General features: G+C 38.0%; 1 protein-coding gene across 2 annotated transcripts in view; it reads right to left on the bottom strand.

Annotated features, from left to right (window-relative positions):
* LRRC71 (leucine rich repeat containing 71) overlaps positions 1-16,588 on the bottom strand; it is a 91,208-nt gene that overhangs the window by 58,341 nt on the left and 16,279 nt on the right. For both annotated transcript variants that reach the window (XM_053695831.1, XM_053695839.1), the window contains exons 9-11: positions 12,573-12,732; positions 2,036-2,119; positions 1,869-1,958 (exon numbers count right to left, since the gene is read on the bottom strand). In XM_053695831.1, the coding sequence (XP_053551806.1) occupies positions 1,869-1,958; positions 2,036-2,119; positions 12,573-12,732 (334 nt within the window). The remainder of the gene's footprint in view (positions 1-1,868; positions 1,959-2,035; positions 2,120-12,572; positions 12,733-16,588) is intronic.

Raw genomic sequence — 16,588 nt, 5'->3', positions numbered from 1 at the left:
TTAATAACTTTATTAGGTAGCGGCGGTTTAGGGGTTCATACATATTTTATTGTTAGGATAGTGAGGGGGGATAGGGGATAGAGGGTTAGACGTGTCGGGCTATGTTAGGGAGGCGTGTTAGACGTGTCGGGCTATGTTAGGGAGGCGTGTTAGACAGTGCGGGTGATTTAGACTTTAGTCAGGTTTTGTAGGCGCCGGCAGTTTCTAACGTGCCGCAAGTCACTGGCGAAGCCAGAAATTTGTACTTGCGCAGATTTCTGGACATCGCTGGTTTGTCAGACTTACGGCACGTTAGCATCTGACGGCGACATATATGGGATAGCTCGAGTTGCAAGCTGAAACTGCGGGCGACGCGGGTTCCCTCGCTTGCGCCGCAAACTGCGATCTATATCGGATCGCGCCCAAAAAGTGTACTTTGGGGACGTCTGGTGAGTGGGCAACAAAGGAAAGATATCATTATTTATATGTGGCCCTTAAGGCCTCTTAGACATTGATCTACAGCACTTAAAGGAGCAGTCAACACCAGAATTTTTGTTGTTTAAAAAGATAAATCATCTCTTTATTTCCCATTCCACAGTTCTGCATAACCAACACAGTTATAATAATACACGTTTTACCTATGTAATTACTTTGTATCCATGCCTCTGCAAACTGCCCTCTTATTTCAGTTCTTTTAACAGACTTGCATTTTAGCCAATCAGTGCTGATTTCTAGGTAACTTCACGTGCGTGAGCTCAATGTTATCTATATGACACACATGAACTAAAGCCCTCTAGTGGTGAAAAACAGTCAAAATGCATTCAGATTAGAGGCGGCCTTCAAGGTCTAAGAAATTAGCATATGAGCCTACCTAGGTTTCGCTTTTAACTAAGAATACCAAGAGAACAAAGCAAAATCTGTGATAAAAGTAAATGGTAAAGTTGTTTAAAATTACATGCCCTACTTGAATCATGAAAGTTTATTTTGGACTTGATTGTCCCTTTAAAGCTTCTAAAAAATTATTTGCGGTTTCCAAGTGTTAGGAAGTCTGCCATCACTGCTCCAAATCATTATGCACTAGCTTAAAAAAAAAGTTTGTTGGGTTTAAAGAAAAGCAAACAATGTACTGGTTTGGTGACAGAGGACAAAGGGGAAACTTAAATTCAAGCAGAAAAATAAATTTCACCTTGGAAAGAGAAGCATTCTCGTTCTTTGAAGGACAATAGGCTAAGGGTATGATGCCCTATCACATTTTGCTGCAATGCTGTTTAAAGGGATAGGAAAGTCAAAATTAGACTTGCAAGATTTAGATAGAGCATGCCATTTTAAGACACTTTAAAATTAATTTCTATTTTCAGATGTGCTTCGTTCTCTTGGTATCCCTTGTTGAAAAAGAATGCGCACATATCCTACACTAGTGGGAGCTAGCTGCTCATTGGTGCCTGCGCACATTTGTCTCTTGTGATTGGCTAACTAGATGTGTTCATATAGCTGACAGTAGTGCAATGATGTTCCTTCAGCAAAGGATACCAAGAGAATGAAGTAAATTTGATAATAAAAGTAAATTAGAAAGCTGTTTAAATTTGTATGTACTATCCAAATCATGAAAGAAAATGTTGGGGTTTCCTGTCACTTTAAAGATGTCTTCATGTTCCTAAATGTAATGCTTTTTATACCTCTTATATTATGCACATTTTGCAATTATACAATTTGCAATGGCTGTTTGTTAATTAAACTGACCAAAAGTAAAATTGTGTTTTACACTTTTCAAAGATTTTGCAGTTCCACCATAATCTTTTATTTCATATTTACAATGATTTAATACAGATCCAAAACAATATCAAATCTACTGCATTGTAAGCTCCTGAACTACCCAATTTTCAACTCACCGATTTTTGCATTTCTTGTATTGTCTTTTCCATTAACATCCGTCTCCTCTCCACAAGCTCTTTATGAGTTAAAGCGAAATATCCCACGACCTAAGGCAGAATGTTATAATGTTATAGGTAAACATATTCGATAATCTGTAGTATCATTGTTTGTATCATTTACAAACCTCTGCTAAGGCCAGGGCACCTTTGTCCTCAATCAGATTGTTTGACAAATTTAGAACCAGCAGTGAACGATTTAGTCTTAAGGCCTGAAATAAAACAAAGACTTAATTAGGATAGAACTGTATTTTATGCCATTATAATTAGATTTTTTTAGGAAACAGAACTTCAAAACATGTCCCTTTTAAATAGCAAGGTGGGGGCGGAGCCTGGAGCTCAAGGTGAATGGCGGTGTAATCTGTGAGCTCCACTAAACACTGCTGTACTATACCTTATATATGGGCTAATCGCTACCCAGCACAGGCTGAAAGATGACAGGGGAAGTGCTGTAGCCTGAACCGAAGCAACAGTGAGACTGATCTGAGCGAAACAGGACCGGACAAGTTACAGATACAAGACGGAGCAAGCGGAGCCGCCCGCCATCTTAGCCATGTGGCCTTGCAGGCAGAAGCTAACAACAGAGGCTATGGTCTGACTACCGAAGCGAACATAATTGCGGTAAGATAATGAGAGCCGGACCCCGACCGCACATATATGTAGGCAGAGTAGCGCCGAACTGACAGTTACCCAGTCGAACTAAGTAGCGACCGAGGAGGTGATAGGCCTCTGCTTCCAGCCTGACTAGCAAGACGACTGGTGGTCCCGCTACCGGGATATTACAAATAGAAAGTGTAGCACCGTTTAAAAGCTACAATTATTAATACAAAGGGACAAGCAATCTCTTGAAGGTGACACACAAAACATGGACTGAAAAGTTTAGCTACTATGGCCTACTCTGTCCTCTCAAAAACCTTCTTTTTTAAAATGAAAGGAAATAACAGATACTGACAAGTGCTGCAGGAAAATAATCAATCAGAAACTTGAGACACACAGTATATCTACATGGGACTCAAACTCTCTTAACTGATAAAACCAGTGAAGTTAATATGCACTAAAGAGATATGAAAACTACAATACTATTAAAGCAACATATTTAAGACATTGAAGCGTATCTCTATATATGCCACTATTTTAATACACGCACAGCAGAACCACGCCTCATCACAATTGGCGCCCATTAGCCTACTACTATCCTGTTATGAAACCAGACCGAGATCTGTGCATGTAATTCACATCAAAAGCAGCTGAAATAAAAACAGAAAGATAGTGGAAAGCAGAGATATTTTTGTCACAGATGACATCAGACTAATGTAATATTCAATAAACGGAACTAAGCCACCAAGCAGGTGAAAGATAAAAATACAGTACCACCCTACCTAACAAGGAGTGAGATCATAGCACACAGCAGAGAGGGCAGAACAGTACAGATCAACAGCCCCAAATTAAAACTACTATTATTTTTCATCAGAGACGAACTCTGAACAGCAACCATGGCGGCGAGAAAAAATAACAAATCTTCTCAAGGCCCTAAAACACCAGCAGCTAATTTATTTTTTAAACCTGCAAAAGAAAAGGAGACAACCAACAATGCCACAGCAGAAGATATGGACTCTGACTCAGATTCACAGTTCGCTGAGGAGGACTCCATTCCTGTCACTAAAGCTGACCTTAGGTCGTTGGTATCTAAAAAAGATATTGATAAAAACTTCAATAAGCTATGGGAAAAATTTTACGCATTCCAGAACACTGTGACTGACAGTCTAACAGAAATAAAACAAGATGCAACAGATTTAGGCTCCAGAGTAGCGGCATTAGAAGAAGCGGAAACCTCGGTAGCAGAAGAGCTCACGAATGTTACCATGCAACTCACAACACAACAACAAGAGGTCTCTGAGATACAAGACAAACTAGAAGATCTTGAAAACAGAACTCGGAGGTGCAATCTAAGATTAAAAGGAATACCGGAATCTGTTACAACAGAAGAATTGAGTACCTACCTGCATCAACTTTTCCAAGCTATCTCAGGTGAGGTGAATGATGACAAATACCAGCTGGAAAGGGCCCATAGAGCACTAAGACCCAAACCAAAAGAAGAAGCACCCTCTAGGGATGTGGTGGTCAAATTCTACAGATTCCCAGAAAAAGAGGAAATCCTTACAGCAGCAAGAAAGAACCCTACATTCAAATTCCAAGGATCAGTGATTCAATTCTACCAGGATCTCTGTATCAAAACGCTGCAAAGAAGAAGCGAGCTGAGACCACTCACCATGCTACTGAGGAAACACCAAATCAGATACAGATGGGGGTTCCCTTTCAACCTACACATTCTACACAACGGCCGATCAATGAGTCTAAAAGAACCAGCTGAGATACCAATAATCTGCAAGCAACTATCACTGGAACCACCGGAAATACCGCAACTGGAACAAGCAGAAGATTCGGCGCAGCAATCATCTAGGTCTAAACAACTGAATAAACAAAGATGGACCAAAGTGACAAAGAAGAAATCCAAGACATGAGAATTTGATTCTACACATAACAAGGTGCTCATTTGCCTGTGAGGAAACAGGAGATACAGATTAAGGAGATCAAGAACTACAAAAGTTAAATGTCATTCATTGTTGAAGATTGTTTGAGAACTAAACTGTTGGTAGCAGAAACGAGGTAAACTTGAACATTTTCTAGGCCCGACGTTAGCATCCCAGCAGTGGGAGTAAGCAACCACTCATATAGTGGATAATGTAAAGAGGGGGGGGGGAGGGTGGGATTGAAGGTTTTCTACATTTTTTATGTTTTACTCCTACATGCAGTTTTTAAATGTGGGAGATACCAGTTCTCTACTGTTTTTTTTGTTCTCACTCAATGTACCACAATTATCTTGTTGAAAACATTATGTAATTTGACTGTTCTTGCTTTTGTTTTCGCTCTGCTATTTTGTCTCTCCTACTCAAATACATTTCCTAGAAACAAAGGGCTTCATCTAGAATCTCTAAGGAGAGCGGCAGAAGAATTGGTAGAGGCGGATCCGGGGGCGAGAGTCCCAGACTTCAAATTGTAAGTGATGACTATTGACATACGTTTGGTATCACATAATGTTAGGGGCCTTAACACAGACCTCAAGAGACGGACGCCACTGGCCCAATATCTTAAAATTAAGGCTAATATAATTTTCTTACAAGAGACTCACTTCACCAAAGACGTAGTTCCGAAATATTGGGCCAGAAACTTTACTCAACACTATCACTCAACGACAGACAAAAAGAAGCGGGGGGTCTCGATACTGATACACCAATCCCTGGGTTTAGTAGTGGAGGAGACGATCAGAGATCCAGAAGGGAGGTTCTTAATAGTCAGAGGTAGGCAACGAGATAAACAAATTGTTTTATGCAATATCTACGCTCCCAATGAGACGCAAATCTCTTTTTTCACACACATCTCCTATCTGCTTACCCAATGGACACAAGATAGAATCCTGCTGGGGGGTGATTTCAATATAGAACTATATAAATTTCAAGGTGCAGGCCAGTCCAAACTGACCCAAAAACAACTTAGGCATAACTCTATGGTAAAAAAAATAAAGGAGATTTTTCTATCCCACAACATTCTAGACTCCTGGGACACTCTTTATGGGAGAACACTAGACTACACTTACTATTCCCATGCTCACAAAACGTACTCAAAATTGGACTACGTTTACTTAAGCCAGATCTGGCTTCCTGACTTGGCATCCTCTACTATTCATGCTTGCGCTTGGTCAGACCACTCTATAGTCCAAATTCACATTAGAGAAACATTCCAAATTAGCACAACACGCTCTTGGAACTATGACCCTTCTGCGCTACAACAACCAGGTATACTTAACTCCATCTCACAAGCTATGTCAGAATACTGGGCACTAAACACGGGTTCCACTTCTAATCCGATTAGCACCTGGGCAGCACATAAACCTTTTATTAGGGGATTACTCATAAAAGAAAAGGCAGCTCTTACCAAGGCTAACAGATCTCAAATAGACTCTCTACAGGCCCAAATAGACACACTCACAAAACTACATCAACAAGACCAATCAGAAACATTGTTCCAAGAACTACAAGCAAAGAGAGTAGAATTATCAACAATTATGAATAGGGCATCTCTAAGGGCAGCTCACAGACTGAAAGCAAATTACTTTCTCTACTCTAACAAGCCAGATAAGTATCTAGCACATAAGCTTAGAGAACAGACAAAATCCTTTTCTATACCAATCCTACAAAAAGATAACGGCACATGTACCTCAAATCCCCAAGAAATAGCCGACAGCTTTGCTCAATATTACGCACAACTTTATGACGGAACCAAAACGACGCAAAACGATAAGACAAGACAGACGCTACATAGATTCCTAGATGAGGCTAAATTAACACCTATTGATAAAACGATTAGGGACGAACTGAATGCGGAGGTGTCAGCCAGGGAGGTCCTTGTAGCCATCAAGGAGCTCAAGCCAGGAAAAGCACCTGGTCCAGATGGATTCCCAGGTGAATACTATCAACTTTTCAAATCAATTCTAGCCCCACACGTTGTAACATTTTGCAACAACATCCTACAAGGTAAAGCAATCCCAACAGAAATTTTACAGGCTAAGATAGTGGTGATCCCTAAGCCAGGACGAAACCCAAAACTATGCCAAAGTTATAGGCCCATATCCTTAATCAACCAAGATATAAAGATTTTTAGTAAAATTTTGGCAAATAGACTCAAATCACATCTACCGACCCTAATTCACCCAGACCAGGTGGGATTTATATCCGGAAGAGAGGCTCCTGACAATATAAGACGTACGATCTCCCTGGTTGACTACCTCCATAAGACAAAAACGCCTTCTCTGGTCCTGTCCTTGGACGCGGAGAAGGCGTTTGACAGAATAGATTGGGTTTTTATGTTTGAGGTCTTGAGTAAATTGGGATTTAGTGGACCATTTGTTCAGGCTATAAGAAGTATATATTCTAATCCTACTGCCCACATTAGAGCGGCAGGCTACCAATCCAAGAGGATTGACATTCAAAATGGGACAAGACAGGGATGCCCCTTATCGCCACTTTTATTTGCCCTATGCATAGAGCCCCTAGCAGCAGTGATTCGCTTGACCCCAGAAATACACGGAGTCTCGTTGGGTAGCGAGGAATTTAAAATTTCTTTATTTGCAGATGACGTCCTCCTTACCCTGACCAAGCCACTGGAATCCCTACCCCATTTATATTGTATTTTACAAGATTATGCTGATATATCAGGATATAAGATAAATCAGGAAAAATGCGAGGCACTATCTATCGCCCTCCCTGACCACACCAAAAAGATTATTGCAACCAATTTTTTGTTTGAGTGGGCTACAGGGGCAATTAAATACCTGGGAGTTAAGTTGTCGGTCGATACATCAAACCTATACAAATTAAACTATGTACCTCTGTATAAAACAATTAGAAAGGAGATTAAAAAATGGAAAGCTGGGGTTTTTTCCTGGTACGGCCGATTGTCGGCGGTCAGGATGAACGTCCTCCCTAGACTATTGTATTTTTTTAGGGCCCTACCGATTAAGATCCCACTACCAGAATTAAATAAACTTCAGATGGATCTGATCAGATTCATAAGAGGAAAAAAAAAAGCTAGGATACCTTCACAAGTGTTACTGCAACATAAACAACTAGGGGGAGTAGGGGTACCAAATTTGCTTAATTATTACCAAGCAGCGAGACTAGCACAGACCACCTTAATGAGCAAAAAGCAAAAAGAATTGATTTGGGTAAGGGTAGAGACTCTAATAACAGGTTATAAACAATCAGAAGATATACTTTGGGAACACCCGAAAGATATCCTTAAACTAACTACAACCTCAAAAATAACTGGGGAAATGATGTCAATGTGGCACCTGTTAACTAGCAAACTAAAACTTTTACCATCTGACTCATTAATAAGGCCATTAAGGACACTGATGAACCCTGAACATCAGGTACTAATCGGTAAATGGGCAAATAAGGGGCTCTATAGACTAGCAGACTTTCTTCATAAAGGGAAGTTAGCTACTTACCAACAAATACAAGAAAAAATACTACCAGACAAACTGCACTGGTTCCTATACCTACAGATTGCATCTACTATAAATAAGGCCCTACCTAAACAACCTAGACAGCACACAACGACATTAGAGAAGCTGTGTAGTACTGATTCCCGTCATAAAGGTTTGATCTCTACCCTATACATATCATTACAATCAGCCAAACATTCTTCCAAATCTCCTTTAATGGAGAAATGGGAAAGAGATATCAAAATAACACATTCCAAAGAGGAATGGGAAGACATATTTAAGAGCTCAGGCAGAGGTATGATCAGTGCAGATCTGAAAGAAAATTGCATCAAAACTGTTTATAGGTGGTATCTTACTCCAATGGTCACCTCACACTACACTCAAGCTGGCAGTAGAAATTGCTATAGAGGATGCGAGGAGGCAGGAACATATATACATATGTGGTGGGAATGCCCTCGGGTACAACTGCTATGGGCTAAGTTATCTAAATTGCTGAGTGAGGTGCTCTCAGAAAACATCACTCTGACCGCGACCCAAGCTTTATTAAATGAACATATAAAACCCTTCAATTCAGCCACAAACACATTTATACACATTCTCTGTACAGCTACTAGGATATGTGTGGCACGTTACTGGAAGGTAGGGACACCCACATGGGGAGAGATTATGGAAAAAATTAAATTAATTCACAAACTATCTGAAACAGCCTCATTCATACAAGCTAACCACGAGCAATTTTTAAAGATCTGGAATTACTGGATCTTAAGCGGACACTGACCAGACATAGACTGAGAGGGTAGACACACAACTAATTTAACACCAAGATAAGACCCATAACATTCCAGGGGTGAGAGGAAGACAAGCGACTGTAGATAGCTATAACTAAGTAGGAAAGGTGGGACTCTTCCCCCCGGAACGATGGCGAGTGGAATGGAGGAGCAGGCAAGTTGATATTTTAAAGATGCATTGAGTGAGGGGGGAAGGGGAAAGTTTAAAGTTTATTGTTGATTGTTGTTATAATTTAATGAAGGGGAGGGATAGATAGAAAAGTTTTTTAAGAAAATACAGCAGAGTGGCATGGAGAGAAAGGGGATATTAAGGAAAATTTCAAATCTTCTGATAACGATCTGCTATATCCCCTAATCCATGGTGCTAATGTGGAGCGCAGGTATAATCACACTAACTATTAGAACTTACAGATCTGACTACCCAACCATCAACTACTCCACTGGTGAACTTTGCTTTATTCAAACTCTGATAGTGGAAACATAAGAAATATCATAGACTTCTAACTGAGAGACATTTTTCAGAGACATTTTTCAGAAAATGGAGATGTAGATATGTATATAAAAAATGTAAAAGATGTGATATACCTTGTATATGTTTTTGCAATAAAAAATGATTTCAATTAAATAGCAAGGTGCTTTGGATAAGTGGAACCCAGACTAGTTTTTTATTTAAATAATAAAATCAAAGTAAGCCTTTTAGAAATACCCTACCACCATTATATTTTAATATTAAATTAATCTCTGCTAATCAAATTAAATGTGTCAAGTATCGTAAAAAGATATTCAAACCTGGAAAAATAAAGGGTTATTCAGGACTACTGATACTTTAGGAAGGGAAAATAAATTTCTAGCACCCAGTTCCATGAACAGTGAGGGTAAATGCAGTGCTACTTAAAGGGACACTGAACCCAAATTTTTTCTTTTGTAATTCAGAAAGAGCATGCAATTTTAAGAAACTTTCTAATTTACTCCTATTATAATTTTTTCTTCGTTCTCTTGCTATCATTATTTGAAATAGAAGGCATCTAAGCTTTTTTTTTGGTTTCAGTACTCTGGACGGCACTTTTTTTTTGGTGGATGAGTTTATCCACCAATCAGCAAGGGCAACCCAGGTTGTTCACCAAAAATGGGCCGGCATCTAAACTTACATTCTTGCATTTCAAATAAAGATACCAAGAGAATGAAGGAAAATTTGATAATAGGAGTAAATTAGAAAGTTGCTTAAAATTTCATGCTCAATCTGAATCACGAAATAAAATTTTTGGGTACAGTGTCCCTTTAACAAATGAAGTAGAGGGCATATTAAACTCACAAAAATAAATATATTCTTTGCTTTATGGGATATGGAATAATAAATAATGCAGGTCTAATAGTAACAACAGTATATAAAGTGAGCGTGGTCTGTGTAGGAATTCCTCAGCTTCTGGTTCCAACAATTCTGCTCCTTTTAGTTACATTCAGAATAAAGCTTGTGTTTCTTAGTGCAATTAGATAGATCACCCTGAAGATTAGGTGGAAGAAGAAAAAAAAAGTGCCAAAATCAAACCCATGGAAGCCCGATGACCAAGTTATTTCCATTCAGTGTTTCCCTCTAGGCTTACACAATTGTCAGATCCTTGGGTAATCCATATTGTTTTCCAGGGATATCAAACAGAGTTTTTTTAGTCAAGATTGTTTAAACAGCCTTTCAATATCTGTTAAATTATGGGGATAGCCCCCTTCCCCCTTTTCTTTTTAAGAAACAGTTCTGATGTTTTATTTTGATTTTTAACATGTACTTAACAAAAAAAAAACAACAACATTTTGCTATGGAGCAAGGTTCAAATTTCATGACCAGTATAGATCTTATAGACACTTTTGCTTCTTAAAGGGATACAAAACCCAATTTTTTTCTTTCATTATTCAGATAGAGCATGCAATTTTAAGCAACTTTCTAATTTATTCCTATTATCTATTTTTCTTTGTTCTCATGATATCTCTATTTGAAAAAGCAGGTTCAGCACCTTGGTAGAGCTTGCTGATTGGTTTGTACATTTAGTAACCAATCAGCAAGAGCTACCCGGGTGCTGAAATAAAAATGTGACGGCTCTTAAAGGGGCACTGAACCCAAATTTTTTCTTTCGTGATTCAGATAGAGCATGACATTTTAAGCAACTTTCTAATATATTCCTATTATAAAATGTTCTTCATTCTCTTGGTATCTTTATTTGGAATGCATGATTGTAAGTTTAGATGCCGGCCCATTTTTGGTTAACAACCTGGGTTGTTCTTGCTGATTGGTGGAAAAATTCATCCACCAATAAAAAAAGTGCTGTCCACAGTTCTGAACCGAAAAAAAGCTTAGATGCCTTATTTTTCAAATAAAGATAGCAAGAGAATGGAGAAAAATTAATAATAAGAGTAAATTAGAAAGTTGCTTAAAATGTCATGCTCTATCTGAATCGCAAAAGAAAAAATTTGAGTTCAGTGTCCCTTTAAGCTTACATTCTTGCTTGTTCAAAGAAAAATAGCATGAGAATGAAGAAAAATTGATAATAGGAGTAAATTAGAAAGTTGCTTAAAATTGCATGCTCTATCTGAATAATGAAAGGAAAAAAATTGGGTTTAGTGTCCCTTTAAACTCACTTTTCCAAATGACTAGGTTTTTGGGTGAAACACTTCCTCAGGCTGTGCCTTCCTTATGATCCAGCCAGTGTTGTGCTGTTCTTTACTAAGGTTCTCATTTTGGTATTGAGTAATCTGGACAAAATTCTGATGAATTATTATTTTCCAAAGGAAGCAGCCTGTCACATCTTCTTGGCTACTCAGACTCTTCAATGTTTTTATTGGCAGATCAATCGGTCTCTTCTGCAAACCCTCAAATAGGTCCCTGTTCTGGCAAGGCCTGGGGTCCTTTGTTTTTCCAGTATTTTGTTCATTTTCAATTATTAGTATGATTAGTATTTCCATAACATTTTTAAATGTGATTAAGCAATTCAATATTTTATTGCCTATTTTTATTTCAATACCTCATGTATTTGTTTTATAAAAGTTTTAAAATTACGATTTTAATTTTTCCCTTGAGTCTGGGTTGGACTTTCACAACGCAAGAGAGTATCGCCAAATCTCAAAGCAAGATAAATAAGGTTTTTTTAATATACTGAAAAGGCAATTCATTATTTACGGACAGAGTTATTCCATTAATGAGGAAAGTCTTTATAGACAGATGCAAACAGAATTGTCTAGATGCAAAAATGTATGGCATCTGATTAAACATACTTTTGTATAAAGGACAGATTTTATTGACTTTTATTCTAGGAATCTTTCAAAATCCGTTACACATGCAAATTTCTTTACAGTCTGTGCTGATTTATAGTGTGTTTTTTAAGACACTTATCTACCCTGTATAGGGCTAGATTACAAAGTAGAGCGCTAATTTATCGCACACCTGTGGGCTATGGGAAAGTCGGCCGTTTATGGGCGTGCGATAAATAACCAGCCACTACAAGTGGCTGGTTATTGCTACCGTGCGCTCCAAAATTTTAATTTATGTTTTTAAAATAAAAAAACAATGGATTTGCGTGCGCTGTTATTACTAAGTGGAGCGCAAATATCGCCCTTGTGAAAGTGCAATTTTGCGCTCCACTTGTAATCTGACTAAGTATTTTTTTACAGTTGATATATATGAAAAAATAAAAATAAATATATAAAAAAAAAATCAAATCATCACTAGATTATAGTTTGATAATGTATGTTGCACACATTAAAAAAATGTAACAACTAGTTAAATAACAATTTAACTTAAAATAGGACTTTATTAGTGCAATCTCTTACCTCTGCAATGTAGTTAGCTCCAACATTACCGATGTGATTGAAACTCAGTACAAGGGAAATGAGGCTCTTGTTTTTTATGTCCATATTTTGAAGAGACTGACTAATGAGCCGCGCTCCTTCATCGTTAATGTTGTTATTTCTCAGTGATATATAAGCAAGCCTGCGTATAAAAACAAGATACAATTATATAAAATGCTAGATACAGACATGTTTCATTTCGTATTTTTTTTTTTTTTTTTTTTTATTAAACTTTTTATTGAGGTTGTATAAGATATTACATGAAAGGATCACCAATAAGCAAAAATAACATTGTGATAAGACATACATTCTTAGTGTATAGGCATAATGAAAAAGCAGAGTAATATAATCTCTGGGCATATATTCTGAAAATGTTTAAAACAATATGAACACTGTGCCTATATAGTAAGTCGCATAGTCTACTATTCCACCTATCTGAAAAAGAATAAAACCAGAAAGAATATGGAACTAGTAAGTGGGAGCAAAAATCTGGAATAAATTGGAATAATATGTCCATAGGTATTTTGCCTAAGGTATAATGGAACCTCGTTTTTGTATAAACGGAATAAAGATGGTCCCCACAATGCAGTAGAAAATATACTGAAGGTTAACTTTTTAAGAAAGAAAAAAAAAATGGAGCAAGGGGGGGGGATTAGCTTTATGTTGATTTGTTTGTTTTTTGGGGAAGGGAAATTCAGCGGGCAAGAACCGCTCTAAATGAGGTGTAGGGAAGGAGGGAGGGCGGGGCTAGCCAAAATGTCACACTAGCAGATACCCCTGGGTCTCCGAATTTTAGAATATAAAGCAGGTAAAGATATAGTATGTGTAGAGGTGGAAAACCGAGATAAGTTTTGGTCTTTCTCATGATAAACAATATATAATAATGATAATAATAATAGGGGGTGAGAGTGAGTATATCTTCCTCTGATACACGGTATAGCTTCACTATTGGTATAAGTAACTACATATGAAATGTCACTGGGCAATGACTCCCCTAGGCTCTAATGTGCTGTAGAGAGCGAGTTTTGCAATTAGCTGATAACAAAAATAGTGAAATAGGGATATATATGTAAATTAGTGAAACCAACTCAATAGTGAAGACAAATAATATTTTCTGTGAGTCATTATAGGTAGCATTATAAGTAACTATCAGGTTTTGCGCTTACAATTCGACCCTAGAAAACACATATGACGCTAATCAAACTACTATCACCATAGTTGTGCAGTCTTAGGAAAGAAAATAATATAGGATTGACACATATAGGCTTCCCATTCACCTTATGGTAAAATGTGATTAAAAAATGTAATAGGTTTTCTAGAAGTCATAGTGGCTGTAATGCTATGATGAAGAACTACCACTGAAGAGAAATTCTGGACTCCTCAGTTTACTATGAGGTTATTAAAAAGAGGATACTACAATAATTTAGTCCATTACGTAGTAGAGATATAATACGCAATAAACTTATGAGGTGTGAGGCAACATAGTAAAATAAATGGGGTAGAAGATCTAAACTTTACAGAAGGCTAAGCTTCTCTAACATCTTTGAAAATGAGGCTCATTATACAGAAGATCTGGGTTTTTATATTAAAGGATTTCAATTAACTCGCTAAGAAATAATTGCCAGTATATAACCTATGATGAAAGTATGAGTATGCCTGGGATATGGTATTATGAGTGTGTGGGATTGAAGTGAGTGGAAATAATGGCTTGTACAGCACCTTATGACATGTAAAAATAAATTAACCTGCTTTTAAAAATTAGACAAAGGACCAAATGCAAACTAACACCTAATCTTATGAGAAACTTAAAAAAAATAATATATGGCACTTTAAGTATATCTCCAGCTTTCAACAAATTATAACCATAATAGAGTCTATTCTGGGGTAACAGTTAAGTAACAGATATAACTTGTATATCCATATATATCTCTCTGAGAATATAATATCGCATATACACAGGCATAGAGCTAACCAACTTGGCATAAATAAAATAAACATGGAATAATTGGCAGTTTGTGAGTATGTGTTATATATAGTAAGAGGAAACCAAATATCAAACCATTCTATTTTCATTAAGGTGCTAAAATGTATATATTAGATAAATGCTCAAGATATATTGTAAGAGATTAAAAAATACCCCAGCACTCTTTCCGTCGTTGCTAGAGATATCCCTTAGGTTAAAGTAGAATATGAGGGGTATCCGGAAAACACCTGCTATTACTATAGTATGGAGTTGTAGTGTGAGCGGTTAATTTTGCTGCGAAAAGCATATACTTTACTTATTATGAAGGCTCCTGACAACATTGAGCAAGTAAACATGAGGACATCCTATGTGTACGGGAATCCAACTACAATCAGGGAATACATATTGATGGAGAGAATTAAAGAGCTTTTTCTCTGCTTAGAAAAAACTAATCTCACAAATCCCAGATGAGTGCACACTATTACTAGGGGATTGAGTGTACCGGCCACCCCGGCCGCTGGCAGACCAGTCACACGTCCCCTACAGGTTAGCTCTCCTGTCACTGACCAGAGATGTAATGTGAATGATAGTAGTAACAGACTTCCCTATAAACATAAAACAGTATACAATGGATACCTACACATGTATAAATGTTAATAAAGGCAATAAACCCTAAACAATAATAATAAACATCCAATAGAGAACGTATGAACATTAGCAGCCAACAAAACTGTCAGCAGTAATATGGCAAAAAAGTCTGAACCTGATGAATTAACCAGAACCTGATGAATTAATAACGTCACTTTTCTTCACTCTCAACAATCAATTTTGCATGTCAATTATAGTGACAGATTAGCCTATTCCAGATTTACCGGGATGCCTTGGAGAGTCTCCATGGAGCTGCCCTGACTCCATAACACAAGGGCTAAAGAGGTCACTCGGGAGGTAAAAATTCCCTGAAATTGCTAACTGACCAGTGATTGCCTTCAGTGATATCACAGTCATGTTAGGTGCAAAATAGAGTTCAACTCCAGGCATAGCGCTTAAGCTTCTCTCTGAAGTTTTTCCCCGGGGCATAGACTGCTGCTCTAAATGGTTTCTGTAGGGCCTCTCTATTATAGGTTGATACCTCATGGTGACATCCGCTTTTACCATTTGTGTTGGGCCGACCGTTGTATCCGTAGGCCATGCTCTAGGTACTTCCACATCTCCAGGGCTCCACAGAGAGGCAGAGGAGGCACTGCAATGCAGCAGATCTGCGGTACCCACATCTGTTGTCCGGCACACCCCGGGTTTTCCTGCATGTCTCCAGAGGGGAGTGAACAACGTGAGGAGTAAGTATCAGCAAGATTATGCACAACGTCCTCAGAGGCTTGGGAGTGCGATATCGCAATCTCTTGTTTAAGGTCGCGGAAGTGCGCCTCCATATTTAAGAGTAGGTCTAGGCTCTTTCAATTGCTAACATCGTGACAGATGTGAGATAAGTTAAGATCAGGTGCAAACAGTAGATAGAATTGTTGCTTCCAAATTGTTCAGTGTTAATGGGTGTAGAAATATAACGTGCAATATGTGTTTAGTCACAGCAAAGGCCCAAAGGTGCTCCGCCGGAGGGGAAGTTGAGGGCCATCAGTTCCAACATGCTTCCGGAGCTCCATATGTGACAATTATCGATATCTTTTAAAGGTAGATCGTCATCTGTAGTAGAGTGTATATAATCTGATGTGAAAAGATCTCTATTGAAGTCCAATATTCACTTTTAAGCAATTGAGGTCTGGAGCTCTGTACTAGTATGTCTGTTCTGTACGGCGGCCAGCCCCGCCCCCTCATTTCGTATTTTTAACAAACAAAACAAAGAAAATCCATTGAATTAGAAATGTATTATGTGCCACAAATGTTTTTAATTGCAAAGGACGGTAGACAATATAATCTTTCAAATCTAATTCCAAACTGTATTTGAGCACCCCAGTGGCGACCTTTGACACCGCCATCTCAGCAACCCCTCACATGTAAGCATTTCTTTTAACTTTTAAGAAGG

This window comes from Bombina bombina, chromosome 1, assembly GCF_027579735.1.
Source record: "Bombina bombina isolate aBomBom1 chromosome 1, aBomBom1.pri, whole genome shotgun sequence".
Classification (NCBI taxonomy): Eukaryota; Metazoa; Chordata; class Amphibia; order Anura; family Bombinatoridae; genus Bombina; species Bombina bombina.
The sequence above is the reverse complement of the archived record's forward strand: the minus strand, read 5'-3'. Positions and strand labels throughout refer to the sequence as shown.